The sequence below is a fragment of the Zootoca vivipara genome, chromosome 1, assembly GCF_963506605.1.
Source record: "Zootoca vivipara chromosome 1, rZooViv1.1, whole genome shotgun sequence".
Lineage (NCBI taxonomy): Eukaryota > Metazoa > Chordata > Lepidosauria > Squamata > Lacertidae > Zootoca > Zootoca vivipara.
In genome coordinates, this window is record NC_083276.1 from 23,312,667 (window position 1) to 23,337,123 (window position 24,457).

At 39.5% G+C, this 24,457-nt stretch overlaps 1 protein-coding gene across 1 annotated transcript in view; it reads left to right on the forward strand.

Moving 5' to 3' along the window:
- The window catches only part of EML5 (EMAP like 5), a 92,482-nt gene that overhangs the window by 48,267 nt on the left and 19,758 nt on the right, over positions 1-24,457 (forward strand). The window contains exons 18-31 of the mRNA XM_035107512.2: positions 895-1,097; positions 2,052-2,163; positions 2,779-2,906; positions 4,064-4,205; positions 4,582-4,734; positions 6,795-6,926; positions 7,130-7,218; positions 8,949-9,125; positions 13,465-13,666; positions 14,552-14,678; positions 16,043-16,057; positions 23,499-23,577; positions 24,012-24,141; positions 24,269-24,367. Coding sequence (XP_034963403.1) covers positions 895-1,097; positions 2,052-2,163; positions 2,779-2,906; positions 4,064-4,205; positions 4,582-4,734; positions 6,795-6,926; positions 7,130-7,218; positions 8,949-9,125; positions 13,465-13,666; positions 14,552-14,678; positions 16,043-16,057; positions 23,499-23,577; positions 24,012-24,141; positions 24,269-24,367 — 1,788 coding nt within the window. The remainder of the gene's footprint in view (positions 1-894; positions 1,098-2,051; positions 2,164-2,778; positions 2,907-4,063; positions 4,206-4,581; positions 4,735-6,794; positions 6,927-7,129; positions 7,219-8,948; positions 9,126-13,464; positions 13,667-14,551; positions 14,679-16,042; positions 16,058-23,498; positions 23,578-24,011; positions 24,142-24,268; positions 24,368-24,457) is intronic.

Consider the following 24,457-nt stretch of genomic DNA (forward strand, 5'->3'; position numbering starts at 1 on the left):
AGGATTAGGGAAATTCATGGTGGAGAAGGCTATCAGTATGCTTCAATATCAGTTGCTGGGGAGCACAAGTAGAGAGAGTGCTCCTGTGCTCGTGTCCTGCTTGCAGGCTTTCCATGGGCATCTGTTTGGCCATTGTGAAAACAAGTTGCTTTGGTCTGACCCAGCAGATCTCTTATGTTCTTATCTTATCCTTAAGTGTGCATAAGACTGCAGTCATAGAATTGTAGAGTTGGGAGAGACCATGAGGGTCATCTAGTCCAACCCCTGCAATGCAGGAATCTTTTTGCCCAACATTGGGCTTGAACCCAAAACCCTGAGGCTGGATCTAGACCAGGCATAGGCAACCTTGGCTCTCCAGATTTCCAGATGTTTTGGAACTACAACTCCCATGATCCCTAGCTAACAGGTCCAGTGGTCAGGGATCATGGGAGTTGTAGTTCCAAAACATCTGGAGAGCCAAGGTTGCCTGTGCCTGATCTAGACACATCAAAGAAGTGTTTCAGTTAAACGCGTTGTAAATTTAAACAGGGAAGACAGGTAGAGAAAAACGTGGCTCCACAGTGCCATCTGTTGGCACAATGTTAGATCGCATATACAATGCATATAAATCGCCTTTTCTTTACTAAACTAGCTGAGTCCTAAGAGTCTCGTGCTTTACCAACTGAGCTGTCTAAGTCCATTTGCTGATGTACACATTTTCTCTCAATTTTGGAACAAAAGAAATTGCATGTTTAATAAATGAAAGTGACAAAAAGGAAATTAAACTTCATTAAAAATGTTCCTGTATCGTCTTTTCAAAAATTGCATCCGTACAAATACATACAGTAGTTACGTTCATAGAAATTCTGAATAATTATTTTTATTGTTAATATTTCATTTCAATTTTAATTTAAGGTGGTGGACTGATTGGGAAAAAGGGCTATGTAGGTCCAATGGGGAAGATTGATACAATGATGTGTGCAGTTTATGGCTGGACAGAAGAGATGTCATTTTCTGGAACTTCAACGGGGGATGTATGCATATGGAGAGATCTCTTCCTCATAAAAACTGTGAAAGCACATGATGGCCCTGTGTTCAGTATGCATGCACTAGAAAAAGTGAGTGACATATTGAAAATGGATCAATAATAATTTATTGTTTTTTAAAAAATGTATAGCCAATATCTAAAGAGCTACTTTAGGCATGCCTTGCCTTGGTGTTTTGTCAGGCCCCAAAAGATTTCTTCTTCTTTTAACAAGAGAACCCTCTGCCAGGGCCGGCTCATCATAGACCCCCGGTGGCGCAGGGCACCATGGCGCCGGCCCGCCAGGAAGGCGCCGCGAGCTGCGCCCGCCCGCTGGCCCGCCGGTCCGCTGCGCAGCTGCGCGCGGTGCCCACCTGCCCACCGCGCTGGGAAACGGGGCGGGAGCGCGCCAGAGAGATCGCGCTGTGTCTGCCCGCCCACCCGCCGTGCAGCAGCGCCGCGCCCACCCGCCCACCGCGTTGGGAAACGGGGCGGAAGGGCGCCGGAGAGATCCGGCGCACCATGGCAACAGGGGCGCTTAAGACGGCGCTGCCCTCTGCCATATAATGAAGTGCTTTTGAAAGCTTTCTAGTGCCCCCTAATGCTGCACAGTCTAATATGGATGATGTTTTTTACAATGAAGAAATTTAACTACTGGTAGCTTGTTTCAAAGTAATATTTAAGTGCAAATAAATTGAAAGCACACAGGTAGTCCCACTGTTCTCAGGACAATTAAAGTTAAATCTCTTTTTTGGTGATTTGAATAGAATTTCTAACACATTTTAGAATGAAGCTGGAATCATCATTGAAATATCACTCCTGCTAATCTGAGTTTAAATAATATATTAATCTTGGCTATATTCATTTTTATTTACTGTTCTAAATGACTTCAGAAGTATGGATAAAGAGGATTGCTGTAGATATGCTATCCAAGATTGTAGTACTGGGATGATTGATGAGCAGGATTAATATTTAAATACCATACTAAAGTTTACTGTACCACAGAACTTTTCTGCTGTTCACTTTCTAATATTTCTAATGTTTTCAGGGATTTGTAACTGGAGGCAAGGATGGAGTTGTGGCTCTTTGGGATGACACCTTTGAACGGTGTCTCAAAACGTATGCCATCAAAAGGGCTGCCTTGGCCCCTGGCTCCAAAGGTAACACTTATTTATTTACTTCGTTCATCATGCCTCTCTTTGAACTTTCGTTAATGCTTAGATTGCTGTTCTATATATTTATTTCTGCATATTTTCATGTGGGTCAAGGCAAAATTGGAAACAGGTTTCAGCTAAGATACCGTTTATTTTTATTTATTTTTTGTTGTATTCTACATCATGCTAAGGAGATGGTTCTATCAATGCAAGCATCTCTGCTTGACTGACAAAACAATCTTCCCTTTCCTTCCCCCATGTGCTGTTCTGGGGGTTCTACTGGACCTCCAGAGCAGATGGGGGGGCTTGGGGGGAGGAGAATATGGTCCTTTGTGCATAATTGTCAAAAGGAAGATGTTTAAAAGTAGATTGAAAAGAGAAAACCCATACATGTCCACTCCCAAATAAGTCTTACTGAATTCCACTGGACTTATTTCCAGGTAAGTGTGCACTGGATTGCCTAACAGAAGCCAAAGATAAAAGAGAGAGACTGGGAAGTCTGAACCTTCTGTTCAAGCCAGGATTATGTTAGAAATTAAACAAGCAAATAATAAGCTTTCCAATTAAAATATTGATTTCATCCAAAATTGAGCTCTTATATATATATGTATTTTTATTTAGGTCTCCTTTTAGAAGATAACCCTTCTATACGTGCCATATCATTAGGACATGGTCATATTTTAGTGGGCACAAAGAATGGTGAAATACTGGAAGTTGATAAAAGTGGGCCAATAACATTGCTTGTCCAGGTACAGTAAATATTAACCATATATTTCTCTTTTAAAAAATATTTTTGGTTTTGAAATGTTAAAGTACAGCTGCTGTAATAATGTTTCATAATTGGTGGTGTAAAATGCCAATTTAGGATCAATGTGGTAAGGCTGTGGCTGTGTACAAACAAACATTTCCAGCTTTCTCCTGCCTTCAGCATTTGGCAAACTTACTGATTGGCAACTTGGATACTGGTTCAGTCATCTCTCTTGTTTTCCCCCATGTTCATCATATTCAGAAGAAGAAAATCCATTTTAAAAGGTTGGCAAAACTGTGCAGGGAATGGGGATGAGGTGGGTTTGTTTGCTTGTCTATTTGAGGCATTTATACCCTGCTGTTTAGCCTAAAAGGCTTTCAGGGCAGCTTACAAAAATCACTACTAAAACGGTCTCTTCCCTCAAACTTACAGTTGAAAAAGACATAATGTATGAGGAAAAAGAAATGGGAGTGAGGAGAGAAAAGCAAGCTCAAGTACAAGTTCTTAAAATATAGAACACTTACATAGTAATGTCTGTGCCAGGAGTGGAGAACCTTTAGGTCTCCCAAGCTAGTGCTGTATCTACGGGGTGGGGGGTAGCCAGGGTTTTTACCCCAGGTGAAGCCTCCAGAGGGATGCCATTGAGGCTCCCAGCCTCTGTGTGTGTGTGTGTGTGTGTGTGTGTGTGTGTGTGTGTGTGTGTGTGTGTACACACGTAAATGTGTGTGTGTGAGGTGTGTGTGCCAGACTGGGTCTTTGACCTGGGTGAAATACAGTAAAGCCTAGTTTTGCCCCTGCACCAAGCCCATGAGGCTGTTTTAGTCTAGCCATGCCTAGGTGTGGGGCAGGTAAAGCTGGAACTTGCAGAAAGGGGCTTTGCAGGCTATTGGTAGTGCCTTCAAAGCACCTTGAACAGCACTTCCCATGTGCCACCAATTGGCTTGGAAAGCACTGTGAAAAAAAGTTCAGATTATTATTATTATTATTATTATTATTTTACAATCAATAAAACATAGTAATTTACAGCCCTCAAACTCATAATAATTTCTATTGTGGTTTAATAAGTTGGCTGCATCCTCTGCTGTTGTTTTTAAATAAATTCTTAATTCTTGTTTGTAATATAGCAAATTAAATTAAATTGCTTTTGTTTTGTTATAGGGTCACATGGAAGGAGAAGTTTGGGGTTTAGCTACCCATCCTCATTTACCTATTTGTGCCACTGTAAGTGATGATAAAACCTTAAGAATATGGGATCTGTCCCCCAGCCATTGCATGCTTGCTGTTCGAAAACTGAAGAAGGGTAAGATGATGGTGCTTTTCATAAAAAATTGCAAACATTTTGCTGTTCACTCATATTAGAATCTATGTGAAATTGAGTTAAATAATATTAGTATTAGAACAATAAAATGTAAAAAAGATTTAAACTTTTGAAAATGTAATGTGGAAATAGGTTATCCAAACTTTGATGCAAGTTGTTTGAGGAGGTTGTTGTTGTTGTTGTTGTTGTTACTACCACCTTTTCATACTGACTTACCTTGTAGAGATGTAAGGATTAATGAAAGTATATGTAACAGTTTGAACACTTGAAAGTGCAACATAATACATCAAAATTTCCAGCAAAATAATGCCTGCAGGCCTCCAGTAAGAACTAAAATATGCCTCTTTGTTTTTGGCAGGGGGAAGATCTTGTTGTTTTTCTCCAGACGGGAAGGCATTAGCAGTAGGTCTCAATGATGGAAGTTTCTTAATAGTAAATTCAGACACTCTGGAGGATCTTGTTTCTTTTCATCATAGGAAGGACGTTATTTCAGATATACGATTTTCTCCTGGTAAGTACAGGCAACCCCCCATTTACATAGGGGTTACATTCTGGGTCATCATGCGCATCAGCAGAGCATGTGTAAGCCCATCCTACCCCACCCTGCCCTCTTCCAGTCTCCAACACAGCGGCTGTGGTCATACATGCATCAAACACACACAAATTGAGAATTGCCTGCAATTGGCTTCAGATAAGTCACTCAGAATTGTAGAATGGCATTATGACAAGATTTTTCCCACTCAATTGCTGTCAATTTAAGGCCTTTTCTGAATTAAGATTACTATGCTGTGAGGGTGCTGGCTGGGAAAGTGTTGCAGACTGAACACATGTGCACTTATTTGAATGCTCATGTACCAGTAGCTGTATGCTTGGAGGATTTCCTGGACACAATTGGAAATCTTGAATCACATCACTTTTGGGAGAAACTGTCTTGGTTGAGTCCTCCATATGGGTTCACATATCAAAAAGAAGCTCTTTACTGAGTCAGACTATCTAGCTCAGTATAGTTTATACTAACTGACAGTGGCTGCCCAAGATTGCTGACAGGGGAGTTCCCCAGCCCTAAGTGAAGATGCCAGGAATTGAGCTTCAGACTTCTTGCATGCAAAATATGCATTCTGCCACTCACCTGTATCCTTTCCCCAACAATTGCACAGTTAAAGACATTTAAAAAACAAAAACAAAAGATTGTTAATAAAATGAACCTAAGAAAAGAATACAAAGTACTGCGGGATGCGAGGGAGACAAGGTAATTATTGTTGTTTAGTCGTTGTGACCCCATGTACCACCAGAGCACGCCAGGCACTCCTGTCTTCCACTGCTTCCCACAGTTTGGTCAAACTCATGTTGGTAGCTTCGAGAACACTGTCCATTGTCCAACCATCTCGTCCTCTGTCGTCCCATTCTCCTTGTGCCCTCAATCTTTCCCAGCATCAGGGTCTTTTCCAGGGAATCTTCTCTTCTCCTGAGGTGGCCAAAGTATTGGAACCTCAGCATCAGGATCTGTCCTTCCAGTGAGCACTCAGGCTACTTAAAATTTGAGGGGGGAAATATTGGACAATTTGAAAGCTCCTTACATTTACATTGTAATGCTGAGGGAGAGAAGAGATCATTAAGAAAGTGGATGTTGGAAAATGTTGGATCTTTTGGAAAGATCTATTGGAATATATTGGAATTAAAGGAAGCCCACATTTTACGTGCATTAGATTGTAACCCTTGCTGGATTCTGGATCCCAGTAATTACAAGGGCATCATGTAGGCATAATAATAATAATAATAATAATTATTATTATTATTATTATTATTATTATTATTTTATTTATACCCCGCCCTCCCCAGTGAGAGCTGGGCTCAGGGCGGCTGAACACCATGAAGGCTGAACATCCCCCCAAAAAAACCCCATAACATTATTTCATTAAACACTTTTCAAAGTGTATGAATTTGCCTTTTAAGATTAGCAGTAGAATGCTTTTGGCCCCATGAACCCTATTTTCCCTAAGTCTGAACTCATCATAAATTACATCTAGGTTGGGTAGTAACTGAAGATTAACTAAGGTTGTATCTGCATCTGCAGTTCATGTCACATTTTGTTCTTCATAAGATTCTTCCAGATGGATATTTATTGTGTGGTGGGTGCTCCTCTTGCATGCAATAACATTGCTGGTATCAAAATGCCAGCCTGTATTCCCTCTTCCCCATTAATCAAGATCTGCTCTTCCTGGGGAAAATCAAATACATTTAAAAATAAAATATTTCCCAATGACATATTTACAATATCTGAACAACCCATTTACAGTAATAAGGCTTATCTAGAGATACCCATTGCCTCAGTATTTATCCTCACATATTTTCCATATATAATTGCTTTTTTTGACTTGAGGGCTGCTCCCTCCTCCCCTTGGCGTAGGTTTGCAATAATTTGCAATCAAATGCTAACAAGATAGCATGAAACATAAACCATACCTCAAAACTACAAATAAGACATTTCCAAAGATTATGTGATTAACATTTATTTTTGTAGAAAATCAGGTTACTTGGAAAAGTATTCGTCTCCTTATGATTGCATTTTAGGTGCTGGAAAATACTTATCTGTAGCATCGTATGATACGTTTGTAGATATCTACAATGTAATGAGCAGTAAGCGGGTTGGAATCTGCAAGGGCTCTTCCAGTTATGTGACACACATTGATTGGGATGTTAGAGGTAAGAAATACAATTGCTGCAAAATGACTATATTTCTGTAGCATGGAAAGTGTAAACTGTGCATGATTTTTGTGCAGCATTTCCAAATGGTAGTGATGAATTTCTCACGAATTTTAATAGGAAGTGAATTAATAAATATTGTGTAAATAAACTACAAACAAAAAGTCTTCAATAAGATTTTGTATTTGGTGAACATTTTTTAGGCAAGCTTTTACAAGTGAACACTGGTGCTAAGGAACAGTTGTTTTTTGAAGCTCCTCGGGGGAAAAAACAGATAATTCCCAGTACAGAGGTAAGAAGATTTACAATTCAGTTCAAATACAATTTTGTAAATAATATCTATATTTTCTTTTTGTCATTTACATAATTTTGAAGGCACAACAGGCAGCCCCACATTTACATGGGGTTACATTCTGAGACACCACACGCATTGGTGAAATCGTGTATAATTGACACTTATTGAAAAAGCCTGCAGACACCCCATTCCGCCCCCACCCTGCCCCCATCTTTTAGTAACGTTTCAGTGATGTATTTAATAACGTTTCTGGGTCACTTCCAGGTTCGGTATGATGCGCATATACACGGTTGCACACATACTGAATGTGTGTAAAGGGGGTGCTGGTGTCTGCCTGTATGTTATTTGCTTGTGCATGTAAGATGACATCAGGTGGGACTTGAGGTCCACCTAGTGGCAGAATGCAAAAGTTGCTGTTCTAAAACTCCAAAGCTTCTGGAACGCTAATCCCTTCAATGAGCGAGATCTAAATTCTGCCTTATCAATTGTGATAGTGTTTTGAGACCTTGGCAGACTATGTGGTTCAGGTTTGTTGTTTTGTCAATATGTAAAAAAGAAATTGTGAAACTTCCTTCCTATATATATTTCTTTAGTGAAGGACAAAGACTTAGCCACGAAAGTAAATGCTGCAGTTTCTCTTTTCAAGATATCCAAAATTTAAATTGAAAATTAAATACCAGTAAATTTTTACTAGATCCCAATACCCTTCTAGGCATTTTACAAAAGTCCTATCAGATGCCATTAAGGATAGAGTCTTCAACTGCAATACCAGCTTTCCCCCCTACAAAACCTGAAAACGCTTTTTATCACCAAATAATTTTATTTCCTTGCTTAATGAAATTGTTGTCAATATCACTCCCCCATCAAAAAAGCTAGTATCTCTGCTTAATGCTGTGGTTTGTTGCATTGTTATGGGACACTGGTCAGTATTCCTCAAATGAAATGTTTTCCTAGTGGTACAGCTAGTCTTGGAATCAGACTATTAAAAACTAAGAACAAGCAATGAAATAGTTTTACAAGACCAGAATAGATTAGAATAGTGAGTATTACTGTGTTGCACTTTCAGGGAAATTAAGAAACTCACCTATATGAATTAAATTCAAATGCTACAAGTATGGTTTATACTAATCACCCGCAAGACACAGGAAGTCAAGGTACGTCAGGGAATCTTTCAGATTTCCTTAAAAAAAGAAAACCTTCCCAAATTATGTCCTACAAATAGAAGTAAAGAACACAAACACATTAAGGCTTCAGTCCTTTGCACACTTACCTGAGGGAGAAAAAAACCTCTGAACATACCGTAATTGCGCTTACTTCCTAGAAACCTTGCATAGGCTTGTGCTGTAAGTAGTGAATTCTTCTCCCCGTAGTTTTTCCTCAGGACATTAAAGCAAACCATGCAAGCAACCGTTCTTGCTGTTGAATATGGAAACAATAAACTTTCTGCATAGCTAACAATAGCAAATTGTCAGACATGTGAAGGTAAGAAGAGTAGAATGTAATTGGAATAAATTTTCTCAAATACTGGGTGATAACACATCCTCATAAAACACCCATATGATCCTCCTTCAAACTGAAAGCATTTTGACTGCAGTTGTCATAGGTAATATCTAATTATTTCAGTGGGAGATGCAAATAGTGTATACCTCTAGGATTATGGTGTTTGCTCTGAGATCAGATGTATAACTATGGATAAGTATCCTTTCTCAAACAGGCTATCTTTATAGGCAGAAAAGATTTCCTGGACATCTTGGACAAGTGTTCTAGGCTCCTGCTGTGAAGGAATTTGGCCAATAATTGGAGAAGTTACAGATGTAACTGCTTCATGCCTCACCAGTGATAGTACAGTTTTGGCAACAGGAGATGATTTTGGATTTGTAAAGCTTTTCCGATACCCTGCCAAAGTAAGTAAATATGCAGTGTTTGCATAATGAGACTTAAACGAAGTCCTACTGTTTTCATATCTACAATAATTGAAAATACACTTGTATTCTTATCTCTCATTGGTATATGTGAATCAGCTTTAATACAAATCAAGCATTCATATTGTACCACATTTTCTCAGACACAATGCATTTCAATGGAGACAATTCACATGCTCATCTATAGGGCAACATAGAGCATATTTTCTGTTAAATAATTTTTTATTGTTTTTCACAATTTAATTCCACATTAACATCAATAAAAAAGAACATTTTTACCCCCAATCCCTATGTATAGCAATATCTTTTCAAAACATTTTCTTCAAGATTCCAGGAATCTCCAGACTTCCCTCTATCTCCTCTTCTGGTTCTTTATTCTCTTACATTTCCATATCCATTTACCCAATTTTCTAATAATTACACATAGTTAATCAAAACTTACTAACACTTCAAATCATTTACCATTATTTAACACAGATGTCATTTAAGCATCTAGAATATCATTTAAAACAACTTTCTGCATTCCAAATCTGTGCTTAACTATTATTTTTTCTTCTAATTTTAGAAGAAAATCTCTACTAATTTAGAAGCCATCTCTACTAATTGCAAGCATTTAATCAAAGCCTGCTAATGTACTAATATCTACAATATTTTTTCCACATAAACAATAACCATTTCCAAGACTATTTCCCATTCTTTTTCCTAACTTAGGCGTACTTAAATTTCATCAGAAGACATCTGTCCGTTGAGGCAAATTCCAAATCCAAACTTTCCTTTCCTCCAAACTTATCTCAGTCTCAGAGGTTGTACTTTCTGCCTCATTTTCTCCACCATGACCTCCTCAAGTGTTTTCTGCCTAAACCACAAAACTTCCCAATCTACCCTGTTCTTTTGGATTTTCTTCATATCAGTCATCTTTTCCCAGTTTTTAGGCTTCCTCTCCAATTTTTGCCTAAGAACATCCCCTTCCTCAGTTCTCCTTGTCCAAGACTCTATTATTTCAATCGGTTCTGTCACCCTTTTAATGCTTTGATCCATTTGAGTTGTAAACTCATTTGTTATTTTAGCCATAATTTTCATCATCTCTTTCATAAATTCTTTTTTCAATTCAGAAAAAAGATTCATCGATTCAAATTGAGATTTATCCCCCAGGTCCTGTACTTGGGCCCTTCTGTCCAGACTCAACTCTGACCGTTTAAGCATTATCATATTTTTGTCTTTCCGTTGTTCTCAAAATATCTAGTTTTCACCACCACCTTATCAGTTTCAAGGCTATTCCATGTAAGTTCACAGTAAACAGTAACTGTTTCTGTGCTTTCCTACTATCCCTCCTCTTTCAACCCGTTTACTTTATACACATATGCAATTTAACATAAAATCCAAATTTTAAGTTGATATTCATATATAACAAATATCTACCCTAAAAAGAGGCCGAAACAATATATCCATAAGAATTACCACTTAATTGTCCAGAAGAGAGTGTACTAAATTCAGTATCCAATTTTCTGAAATGTCTCAGGGTGGAATGAGGAGTTGCAGCACTTGAAGATCCTTATAAATAGGTATATCAACCTCTCTTGCAGGCTTTTTTTCCCATCCTTAAAATTCCGATTTATATACAGGAAACCGAGTTCAGTGCTCTGTAGATCCCTCCAGCCGAGATAAGTCTTTCTTATATTTCCCTAACAGAGTACTTTAACTATCTTAATCCAAATCTCCTCTGCTGAGTTCAGTTTTAATGATGGCTGCTGTTCAAAATCCAGTTTCCACTTTTATACTCCAGTATCGATAACAAGCCAAGAAGAGTAGAATTCAATTGCCTTAAGCTTTCCTCCCCGCAACCGGGGAAAAGCTTTGGAAGGGCAGTGCAGTGTAAGGGCTCTCAGATGTTGTCAGAATCCTGGCACCACGTTCCCTTTTCCATACACAAATACTGTACCAAGTCATGGCCAGCTTTAAAATCCTGTAGCAATGTCAAGCAATAAAAAATGGGTTTCAATTACTTTCAATTCTCCCATCAGCAGGCCCACACCGTAAATATCAAATAAGATAATAGTTTTTCACTTGCACTTTTTTCCATGTACAGTTAATTACCCAGAAGCCGAAGAACAGACTTCCTTTTTAATCCTTCGTCTGGTGCTGAATTAAGCTTATTTAATTTCAATGGTAAATCTTTTTACAATCCCATCGGCTTGAATGTTGGTTACGGAAAATCTCTGCTGGTGGCTGGAGCGTTAAGGCTTCGCTCCCAGGGAGGCACTTTGCTGCCAAGACTGCACTCAAACCTGCTTCTTTTCCCCACTCTCCCGAGCCTTTTGGAGCAGGGGTCTGGGAATTGCGGGAGAGCTCTTTGCAATCTGCTGGAGCCCTTGACATCTTGAGAACCCTCTCAAGACTTTTTTTTTGGGGGGGGGTATGCCTTGCCTTGGTGTTTCCCCTGACTCTCTGTGGGGTTCAGATCTGTCGGAGCAAACAGATCTGTGCTCCGTTCACCATCTTGCAGAGATTGAAAGTCCAGCATAGGGTATATTTTCAAGTGATGTGTATGCATATGTGTAGCAGGTCTTAGTTGTCACCATTTTATTGATTTTGCTTTTGTTTAACTTCTGGCCCACAGGCCTAACTACTGGTAGGTCTAACAGATCTTTCCACTTGGTCTGCCAGGCTGTTACAGTCAAGTTGTGCCATTCCCACCTGTCCTACAGCTGATGTCATATATGATGACAGGGCTTGAATAAAAAGGGCTTTGCAGGCACTGCCAGTCAGCAAATGGTACTTGGAAAGTACTATGCACAGGTGTGTTTTTTTGCCCAGTTGGTTTGATTTCAAACTGCATGGGCAAAAATGGTTTGTTGACATCATTGTGACTCTAGGTCACAATGTCACCCCTGTTAAACTTGGTCCATGGGGTTTTATAGAGCTAAGGTTCCAGCCCACTGGTTGAATCTAGTACCCCACTCCTAGTGGCTATTTCAGGCTGAAGATATTCATTTTAGAACATGTATGTATTTATCAAATCAGAGGCTAGTGTGCTGGACTTGGACTAGAGACACCTGGGTTTAAAATCCCGGGTCTGCTGGTACCCAAAGGACTCTTTTTGAGTCTTACATACCTCACAGAGTTTTTGTGAAAATAAAATGGGAGATCCCTCATGTAAGAACTCCTTAGCTCCTGGACAAAGACGCAAATGTAAGAAGAATGTGATTGACATCCCTTCATACTACACAATCCCTCATTCACATACCAACAACTCAAATCACACAACTAACACCACATTTCCACTGCACAGCTTTTCCCACCGATAATGCTCTAGGATTTTTGTTCTAACAGGTTTTTTTTTTGGTTTTTTTGGGGGGGAGAGAATGAAAGTATGAGGTGTTCCAGTAAAATCTTTAGTCATCTTCCTCAGGCCATGCAAGCTCATAACCCAAGTAATGATATTCCTCTAGCATCACATCTCGGCTGGCATTGCAACACATAGTTGTGGAAGCAAGGCTATAGGGGAAAAAAGAGGATGACTATTTCTTCCCTTGGGTTCGCCTCCAGCATTCTTAAGGAGTCAGGGCTAGACAAAGGGAAGCAGTGTCAGACTTCAAATGTTTTCTAAAAGTTGTGTAATTCTTTATCTCCCTGACATCTGATGGGAGGGCGTTCTATAAGGGGCGACACTGTCGAGAAGGCCCTCTGCCTGGTTAATTTGTGCGGCAGACGTCCATGTATATGTTGGAATGTTCCTAAACATTCCATAACACCTCTGCAGCTGAGACAGTGGTTAAGGGTCATTCATTGGAGTTCGGAGTAACTCTGGTACTGAAAAAAGGGTATTAATGTTTCAAATACTGTAGCCTGTAACTACCTTGTGGTTGTTTCCTTTTGTTGAGTTTATCTGATTTGGAGATAATTTGGCAAACCATTCCTTTTCTGAGAAATTGTCTGTTCTATACTTTAATTTAAACACTCCCTTTGTCTTTGTATGGCCATAATAGTAGCTATGTAGATATGTAGGATCACAGTAGTGGATAGTGAGGAAGGGCTGTGCTCTCAGCTGACCTCCCTTCAGCTGCACTGCTGTTGCATAGCAGGATTGTTTTCAAACAGTGCCAACAGGAATGCTGGACTGTCTTTTTCCCATTCTGATATGCAGCAGCATTGCAGCCAATAGGAGATCAAGTAAATGACACAGACGCACCAGGCCCTCCACTACTGCCCAGCATATTGTTCAGTGTTAATTTGACTCATATATAATGTAGATGTTTTGTAGCCTTGCTTAAAAATGCTAATGAATGAAATGTTCTACATTTTTTGTATATTTCATATTCAGGGAAAATATGGGAAGTTTAAGAGGTATGTGGCTCATAGTACACATGTAACAAATGTTCGTTGGACTCATGATGACAGTTTATTAGTCAGTGTTGGAGGTGGAGACACCTCTTTAATGCTGTGGACCCATGAGATGGAGGGCCATCGAGAAACCAGGCAGTGTGACAGTGAAGAATCTGATCTAGATTCTGAGGAAGATGGGGGTAAGTAACCATTTTAAGATAACTTCAATCTTATAAAGCAGTTTTAATTCTTCCCACTAAATGCATTTTCCATAATCTGAATGTCAGTTTGAAAGGTCCAGGGTTTTTTCTTTTGTGTGTGTGTATGTGTGCAAATTAATTATTTAGCAAAACCATTTTACTGTTTTAAATGCCTTTAAAAATCCTAAGTAAATTATATTTATTGTAATTTTGTTTTATGTTGGCTGGGATCCAAAGATCCATTAACAGAGCTGTGCGCATGGAAGTGGGGGAGGTGATTTTCTGATTTCTTGTGCCCACTAGAAATCTACACTCCTACACCCCAATACTGTGGGAGATTGTACAGGTGCTGCATGCAGTAAAGGAACTGGCAAAAAATATCACTTCCACCAGCAGGAACTTTCACAGTATTGCAGCTACTTCTGCAAACACTCAGTGCCTGGTGGCATCCTGTTTTGCCACCTGAGGTGAAATGGGAATGTACCATTCCCTTCCACTGTTGCCAGATGGCCCCCCTTGCCAAACTTGGCAAGAACCAGAGCACTCCTCAAGGTGTTGCTGCTTGTCTTCTGTACCCTGGGTGGGTGGAGCAGATGAGTGGCAATGTTGTGCACTGGAATGCCTACCTCCAGTGACGGGGGACATTCTGCTGGCGGAGGAAGTAGTGGCAGGTGGGTGCTTCACCCTGCCTCATCAATGGGCAGGCTCTGCAAAGTGTTCTCCCATGAACTGAAGAACTCCTTCAACATACAGAAGGGCTGGTCTTGATCCTATCTATTGTTGTTTGTTGTCTCTGGTGCACTTATATGCAAATAGAATAAATTAATAAACAATTAACCTAATTCTTAGTTCCAATAGTTCTTGTGGTTATAAATATTTTACTAGGATATGACAGTGATGTCACAAGAGAAAATGAAATTAATTACACCATCAAAGCCTTATCAACCAACATCAGACCTATGTTTGGAATCAAGCCTCATCTGCAGCTAAAAGAGCCTTCAGTTGATGAAAGGTAACTTGGGGTGTGTGTGTAATTTTATGACATACTGTAATAGAATTTTAAGGGGCATGTGTGCATAAAAGGGGCTGAGATTTTTTTTCCTATTTGGTTTTGAACCATTGTGCTCAAATATTGGATAATATTTCCATTTAACTTTTCATGGACTAAGAATGTTTGCCAAGAGTAAAATATTTTCACATGTAGTAGTGAATAGCACACATACACTGCCGATGAACACCAGTAGTAGCAAACAAATAGTCAGTGATAGCTTTGATTCTCTGTTGTTGGGACAAGGGTGCATGGAATAATACTTCCTCACTGCCACTACCACCAGGTGATCAGTGCTATTAAAGCTGGCCACTAACACTCATGCAGTGCTAGATGTACTCCCTCCTCCCCGCTGTACTGTGATCTTGTGCATATGCAGGCAACTTACAACTTACGCACATTTAACGTGCAATTTCAATGTTCAATGTTTAAATAATGCAAATTAAAAGCACGGAAGGAGGATAACTTAAAAACTCTTTTGTGCAGGGTTTTCCCTATGCGGGAAGAGCTTTAAAGCTCTCGAATTTGCTTACTGAGGTCTAGGAGGCTCTTGCAAGATCTTGGACAACCCTGCAATTTTTTTTTAAGTGTCTCCCCAAGCCCAGTAAGTTCCCTGTCTTGGCAGGGCAGGGAGCGCTAAGCCCCATTTGGGTGCACTGGCTCTGGGAGGTAATATTGCTCATGCAGGAGCAGTTCAAAGAAGCTGGTTGAAATATATCCAGTTTTGTGTATATGTGCCACCCCTGGAATGTAATCCTTGATACGAGTTACAGAACTGCAGGCATCCAGCCAAGCGCTGAGACATTTGAAGATTTGAAAGGATGGAATTTTTGAGAAGCAGGTAGGGTTAAACAAGAATTTAAGTAATTGTCAAATAATTTTAGAAGTGTACGCAAGAGGCATCTTCAGTCCTTGCATCTAAGTGGGCATGTTTAATTCTGCAACTTTAAATATTTGTGGGCAAATTTTCCCTTTACATTTTGAACTGTGGTTTGGAAAACTAATTCCAAAATACATTGTCTGAAGCAAACATGCATGCCAGATCCATCTTTTGGAAAACAGTCAGAAGTGACATCCAGGAAAATAATACACCTCTGCTTACAAATATTTTACAGAGGCACACACTGAATTTTACACACAAATGACCTTTAGACTTGATGCATTTATTTCGTTCTTGGGTCTTAATGCCTGTGTACAAAATGTGAGTTTAGAATTGGCTAACAAATATTTGTTCCGTTCAATTAATTTCAGTTTTCTTTATCCTAGATTTATGATATATATTGTTCATAATTTAATATTCCTGCTTAATTTTTATGCTTCCTGTGAAGGCAAGGGGTTGTAAGGTAAGAACTTACTTACATATATAAAACATTCACTATAAAGTATATTTTATCTGATTTGGAAAATTATAACGTCAAGTAATATAACATCAAGTAATACATATACAGTGGAACCTCGGTTTATGAACACCTCGGTTTATGAATTTTCGGTTTATGAACGCCGCGGACCCATCTGGAATGGATTAATTCACTTTCCATTACTTTTAATGGGAATGTTCGCTTCAGTTTATGAACGCTTCAGTTTATGAACAGACTTCCGGAACCAATTACACCCATGTTTCAGTTTATGAACGCTTCAGTTTAAGTACTTCACGGACCTGTCTGGAACGGATTAATCCACTTTCCATTACTTTCAATGGAATAGTTCGCTTCAGTTTATGAACGGTTACTCCGCGGACCGTCTGGAACGGATTAATCCACTTTCCATTACTTTCAATGGGAAAGTTCGCTTCAGTTTATGAACGCTTCAGTTTATGAACAGACTTCCGGAACCAATTGTGTTCATAAACCGAGGTACCACTGTATAGACAAAATCCTAGGGAATACAATGATGCAATGGCGGAGACCCCAGGTATCCAGCCTGGAGAGGTGGTGGCCAGATCCGAACTACCATGTAGCCGCTCTGCAGTCCAGGGGGCTGCGCACGACCACGCAAAATCACCCCCCGTTTAATGTGGGGAGCAGTCATTCAGACTATAAGACTCTCCCATGTATAAGATGCCCCCTATTTTAGGGGGCTCAGATTTAAGAAAAGGGGGGGAGATGTATCCGTGTATATGATGCCCCCTAATTTTTGACATTATTTTTAGGGAGAAGATCTAGTCTTATACATGGAAAAATACAGTACTTCCTTTTCGCTATTGGAAAGTTTCTAGAGCAATCAAATGAGGCTGATAAAAAACAAAAAAGATGCATTCTTCTGATGGCAGTTTTGTGTCCATGAATATACATACCTTATACATCTTCTGTGTGCCATATAGGTTATAGCTTCTAGCCAGGGCCGGCCCTATGGCCAGGCTGGGTGGCGCAGGGCACCACGGCGCCGGCCCGCCCGGAGGGTGTCGCGAGCTGCACCCGCCCGCTGGCCGGCCGGTCCGCCGCGCAGCTGCGCCCATGGCAACCGCGCTGCGCTCACCCGCCCAGGGGCGCTTAAGACGGCCCTGCTTCTAGCTCAGCACCAGACAGGAAACTTGTCATAAGCAATGTCTACAAGCAATGTCTATTAGTTTCAGTGTTCTGGAGTTGACTCTTCTTTCCTTCATTCTTTTCCAATTGCTACGTAGCTTCAGTGTCTAAGGAGCTGATTCTAGAGCCAAACTAGATGTTAAATGTATGATATATCTTTAACTTTTTTTTAAAAAAAAAGAAATAAGTGTGCATGTGCAATCTGCATTAGGATATTGGCACAGGAGGAAGGTGGTTAATTACTCCCACCTGCCTGTTTCTGGAAAATCACATCACTCTCTCCAACTGATAGTGACTTTAATCAAGAATCTGCTGTAGGTGCCTATTGCAGTTTCTGTGTAGAGCAAATAGATATTTGTAGAGTATTGTGATTTTCATCACAAAAGCAGCAAAGGAACAATGACAATTCATTGATAAAAGCTGGTATCTTTAAAAAAAAACCTTGAGGAATTAAATGTTCAGATTTCACCGATAGCCTATATGAGTTTGCACTTACTTGATTTTTTTCCATCTCCAAATACTGTACAGTGTTGTGATTTATACATAAGCATAAACAAAGCAGAACAACTCCTTTCAAATTACGGTATATATCTGTTCTGTGCATTTTGGAATTTGTATGAGTTGTTTGAAAAGCATTTATAAAATAGTAATATAATACAGAGGGGAAAATAGACTCAGGACCAGGTCATCAAAATTACTCATACAAGAGTTACATTATTATGAGTTGTATTCAAAGTAGTGATAAGGAGGCCGTTCCATCAATGCAAGCATTTCTGCTTGCCTGATGGGACTATGTCTCTTCTCCTCCCCGTATGTGCTGTTCTGCTGATCCTCCAGAATTGGTTCTGGGGAAATGGGGTGTGGGGTGGAGAAGAGCATCATTGCAGTGTTTTCCACTACTGCTGTGATTTAGTTGAATATGGCCCAATGTGTACAAGCCCTTCCTGCTAACGGTTGTGATAAAAATGGCAATAGTATGCTAAGGCTGCTGTCTTTGTTGTAAAACTTTGATTTATTTCCCTATCATGTCTTGGTAAATAAATACTTACTTAGAGGATTATCACACACCTCCTGCCCCACTCACTTTCATGGCCACTACTTCTTCAGTTCCCCATTGCCAGTGTCAGTATCTATTAGGACCTGAATGCAATTCTGCTTTTCCCACTTTCAACCTAAGAGCCTTGAACTCGACATGTGGCTCTGTACTGCCCTTCGTTGGATAGTGCTAAGTCTGGTACAAGTGCAGCTCTGCTTTCCCTTCTTCTAGCCTCCAAAACCTAGGGGGAGGAGTGATGGTAACCTGTGAGTCTTGGGTACAGTTTTCTGCTTGGGTTTTTGCCTGGGGTACTTGCAATTAGCTATATATGAGTGAAAAATTACAAAGCTGCCTCATTGTTAACAGGTGAAGAATTATGAAAAAGTAATGAGAAATTGATATGAGAATTAGTGACTAGTGTAAAGATTAGAGGAGCACCCCAGGCATACCCACAATAATTTGATCCGGAAACTTGGTAAGCAGGCAGAAGCATGAAAAATGGAGTTTTCCAAACCATCCTTTTCTGTACTAAAAAGCTATATGAGCAAATATTTTCTGTCTTATTTGCAATTATATTGCCTTTGTTTAATGAAACCTGTGGAATATCAAGTTAGACATCATTTTCCTGAAAGCTTGTAAAAGTTCTTCTCCTGCATCACTGTTCTATTGTGTGGTGTTGGAGCATGCTTGATGAGCCTTCTTTGCCAAATAGAGGAACCTGAGTAAATAGTTAGCAAGCTTACTCTTTTGTACCCCAAAAGAGGTAATATATTCCTTCTCATTTTCCCTACACTACGGGCTCTTCCTCTCCCAGCACTCCTTCACTTTCCTATTCCTTTTCTTTATGCTGCCAAACTACTCCTCTCTTGCAAATCATGTCTCAACTTTTTTTTAAAATCCCTCTCCATCTTATACCTGTAAATATTACCCTTGTAAACAAAAAAAACAGCAACCACAAAATAAAGTCTCTTACACTTGGATATTGCCAGAAGATCAGATCAACACAATTCTACGTAATATCTTTTCTGCTATAAAATAATTTTAGATGCTTGGTTTTCTTATCTTAAAACACACTTTTCACCAATTCATCATTAAACCAAACTGGAATAAGTAATCATTCTCTCTTCCTTCTGCTGCTGAAAAGAGGTTCCAGGTAATGCTTTTACTTTGCTAATGTCTTTTTCATATTTCAGCACCATCTTCCATTTCCACGCAAAGCTGTCTTGTCATTTTGGTGTCCCTGATACACATATACATGTTTCTACCAGCCTTCAACTGTCATGCTGTCATGCTACTTTCTGTACATATATAGAACTCTGCAAATGTAAACACTTCTCTTCACCCTGACCTCATTAAATTTGCTAAATTTAACATTTTTTTTAAATACTGAAAATAAATAAAATAAAGTAGAATTACAAGTTCAATAAAATCTTAAGGGCATTTTCATATGCTTCCATAGAGATTTCTCCTATGAATCTAGTTAATTTATTATTTTGTTTATTATCACATTCATATCTCAGCTCAAGATGGAGTGCATGGTTATTCCCACCTATTTTACTTTCACTGCGTAACATATTTAGAGAGAGGCCTTATTTAATAGCTGGCTAAACAAACCTCTTTGCCTATAGGTTTGTTACCTATCTAGCACTATGCTCTTCCAAGAGATATTAGTACTATTTCCTTCATGTACTGAGGTATCTATTAGGACCTGTTTACTACATCATCTGCTGCTTTTCAGAATCTCACTCACTGCTTTGGTGAATCTTCTGCTTTTCTGTTCTTTTTCTTACATTGTCTTTCTGTGCCCACCTCACTGACATAGGCGCTTATTTCTGTCCCGAAGCTGTAATTTGTCTTCTCACAGAGCACAGTTTTCGGAAGCAGTTTTGACTTCTTCATAAACCATGTGCAGCTGCTAACTTAAAATGACATCAGAATGATAGATGTCACTATTATTTTCAGTTTCAGTGGCAAATCTTGATTCTGCTGTAAGGAATAATTGGTAACTTGTTTCATTGTCATCTATGCTTCCCAAACTAATAGAGTATGTTTAAAGGTGTAGGATGAGAACTGCACTACCTCAATATGGAAGTGGGAGGATTGCATGCTTGGGATTATACCACATGCCCTCACCAATGCTTGAATCAGCTCTTAGCAAATGAAGTGTACCTGTATGTATAAATCCAATATATTAAGTGGAAGTAGAACCACCTTAAAAACCGTGGGGAAGTAAATAATGGTAAGTTTGGGACCCCTATCATTTACTTGGCTGAAACTTAGGACTCAGCTACATGGGTCAATTATAACGTTATATGTGCATTATAAAAATGTGGCACCAGATGGTGCTGTAGAGCTGAAATCCAAAGTGAATGGTAAATTGCATTGGGAGCTTTTACTGTATAGCGGTCTTTTTTCATAGTTCTTTAAAATATCTGTGTAGATCCAGCCTTATATCTATCCACGTGGGTTATTGGCATAGGGGTGTCATGTTTGTGTCATTGCCCCAACAAAGCTTTGGGCCTAATGCAACTCTATGCCAGAATGACAGTTGCTGTTAACTACGGTTGCCATACATCTGGATTTCTCCAGAGATGCCCAGGATTCCAAAGGTGAAATCACCACCGAGGCGGATTTTTTAAATTTTGAAAAATGTCCATTGGGGGTGGTGCGCACTGAGGGAGCAGGTGAGCAGTCCGTGTATCAGTCTGATGGGCAGCTGGCTGGCTGAATGGACCCCGCTTCTCCCCCTTGCCAAGTTAAGAACCGCATTGGGCCTTCCTTCTTCTTCCTCTCCTCCCATCAGTGGCCTCTGAGCCCAGGCCTGGCTGGAGGTCTACAGGCCCCACCACTGCAGAGCCACTCGTTGGAGGAGGAGGCCGTGGGATGAGGAGCTTCCCGCACAGGCCCCCCTCCTCCTCCTCCTCCTCCTCCTCCTCTTCCTCCTCCTCCTCCTCCTGCCGTTCCGGGAGCGCAAGGTAGAAGCAGCCTCTTTACTTGCTCCCCTTCCCCATGGTGATCGCAGCTCTTCCTTTTCCCCCTCTGAAGCAGACAAGCAGTCCTAGCAGATGCCCCGTCAACCCGATGCAAGTCCAATGCACCCCTGCCCCACAACCTTCTTTCTGGAAAAAGCATAGTTTTAAAAAGCCTTCTCAAAGCAAGAGCTATGAATCTTGAGTGTAAAAAATATACTCTTTTCAGATGAAAACTTATTTAAGGTTGCATAGTTACTGGAAGTGTGCCTCACTGAACACAGTAGGGCATACACATTCACTTTTTATAGTTTGTGAGGGGTTACTGATTTTCCTGTTCAATAAGGTTTCCTTGATATCAATTCTGCAATATCCAAATAAAACATGTATTTGTACCTGCAGCCTCATTTGTGTAACTTTGGATTTAGTATCATTTTTAAAATGTTTTAATTACGTGAATTGGTTCATCTAGTTTCTTATAATTCTAGTACACTTTAGAGATCTACAGCTAGCCATAACAGGAGGGGCTGCCAAATGGTTATGCAGTTTGGGAGGCTTAACTCTTATTTACTTCCACTACCATTCCTAAGTATTAAAGGAAGAAGGGGGAAAACAAATTAAGTATAGGAATTACTAACTTGTACTTTATACCATCCGCCAGCACAGGAAGGTACTTCTTTTGGAAATTGATTTCCGGCTTTCACAAACTTAGCAGACATCCCTTTCTTATTCTGCTGTGGCTTCTACAACATTGTGCTTTTTAGCCCTCTGCTATATACAGTATGTTCACTGCCTATGCCATGTCATCATAGCATTTATGTTTAGCAGGGATCAGAGGGGTCTCCAAGATCTCTGCTCCATTATCAGAAGCCTAGTAATAGCATACAAAACCCCATCCTTTCACTCAAAGCCCATGCCTTGTCCTCTAAGTCAAGCCCCCTCCATATTGCTCTACCCCATACACTGTGATCAGTCTCAGAAGTCAGTAAGTAGTGCAGTAAGACTGGAGATCTTTATCAGTGGTCTGTGTTACATCACCAACCTGTGCTTGTCAAATTGTCTTCATTCTTTGCTTTTGTCATTAAAGTAATGGAAAGTGCATGTCGTGCAATGTTTTAAAATTTGATGGTACTGAACATTAAAGTGTGTATTATAAAATACAATCATGATTTTCTGGTTGAACCCTTGATGTCTTTGGATGACTGGGGCAACCCAGTCAAATGAACAGGGTAAAATAATAATAATAATAATAATAATAATAATAATAATAATAATAATAATTTTCATTCATGTTGCTTATATAACATACATTTAAAGCACGTTTAAAACAAAGAATATTGGGAACTAGGTTTTTTTTTAATAGCTGCTGGAAACTATATCTCTGTGAGGGATAAATTACAGTTCCTAGGATTCTTTGTGGTTTGCCATGTGCTTTAAATGTGTTTTAAATGTATGGTGTGCATGCATACAATAAAAACTGTACTGACCAGATAGTAGAACAACAATGAGGGAATTAGGAAAAGAGGAACTATGAGTACTACAGGCAACAGAAAGCTAATAACTGCTAACAAGTGTAGGGAAGCTAATAACTGTGAACAAGTGTAGGAAACAAATCAGTGTTGGCTTAGCATTTCATATGAATCAGCTCTCATGGTTTGTGTTCTTGCACAATACAAGGAGATGGATGGGTGTGTTTATTAAGAACCATGACTTGTAAGATCATGTCTTCCATCATGTGTGTACTGCGCCATTGGATTACTTTACACATGGTGGAAATATACAGCATTGATCAAAAGAAGTAATAAAATATACATAATAAAATAACTGTTTATAAAATGGTCCCTTTGGTACAAGCACAGCCTTGTTTTTAAGCACGTGTCTGTCTGGTGGCCATTGGTGACCAGGAATTGCACACACAAGAGTGAATGGAATCCCATGCAGGTGAGTAACTGAGCGGGTCCAAAAGAGATGGAGCACTCTGTTGACTTCACTGTACCCAACTGGTACTGCTGGAGGAGGGTAGCCTCTTCCTCCTCAATCAATATAGAAATGAACCTCTCTGTCCCTTCTTTGCCAGCCCCCGGCAGACTGGTATCATTTCTTTGTAGGGTAATAACTTTAAGGGTTTATTTATAAGGCTGTCCTAGCTAAGTATCTTACAGCTTTCTCTACCCAGGCGACAGTTCAGAAGATGCTGTTTTAGTACTGAATGGGTGACGGACAACCTTTTCTTATTCACAGTTCTTTGTTTCAGACCACCAGTTAGTAGGGCATTGCCTCAGCCTGAAAAACTTCAGACAAATAATGTTGGCAAAAAAAAGAGACCTATAGAGGTAAGAAAACTTGCTATTCCTATTAACATTCTCATTTAAACTTCATTATAGCCAACTATATGGGGTATAATATAAATTTAATTAATCAGCTTCTGTAAACAAATGCCTTGTGGACAAACAGGCAGAATAAGTGATAATTTATTCTGCATCTATTTAAAGGGATTTTTCAATAGTCCAGACAGACTGGCAGAATAAAATCAGAATTGGGGGGTAAACTTGTGGGCTGGTCAATACTGCAAGCAGAATATTCCCTGTTTGCTCCCAATATATAAGTGGTGAAGTTAGTTATAGGATTCTTCTTGATGCTTTGGAACACTATTAAAAGAAAACATTAAATTCATTAAACAGCTTGTACAGTGCTGTTCAAAGATGAAATCATGAAATAGCTTTTATTCACAAAGAAACTTGTGGTGATCATAAATCTGTTTTCTTAGGATCTAGTGCTGGAGCTGGTGTTTGGCTATCGTGGTAGAGATGGCAGAAACAATGTGCACTATTTGAATGATGGTGCTGATATAATTTATCACACTGCATCTGTTGGAATTCTGTACAATGTGGCAACAGGTAGGAAACATACACAGTAGATTCCATCTGGCATTGATACAGTGTTTTTCTTTTCTTTCTTTTTTTCTTTCCCCCTCATAGATGTGATATTTGTACTTTAAATAATATACTGTATTTGTCTCTGTAGGCTCTCAATCTTTTTACCAGGAACATAATGATGATATTTTGTGCCTCACTATAAATCAGCACCCCAAGTTTACCAACCTTGTGGCAACTGGCCAAGTAGGTATGTTTGTATTTTTTAAAAAAGAAATTAATACATATGCATGAACAGTTAGTTATGTGAATTCATAGATAGAAGAAAGCATTTGCTTAT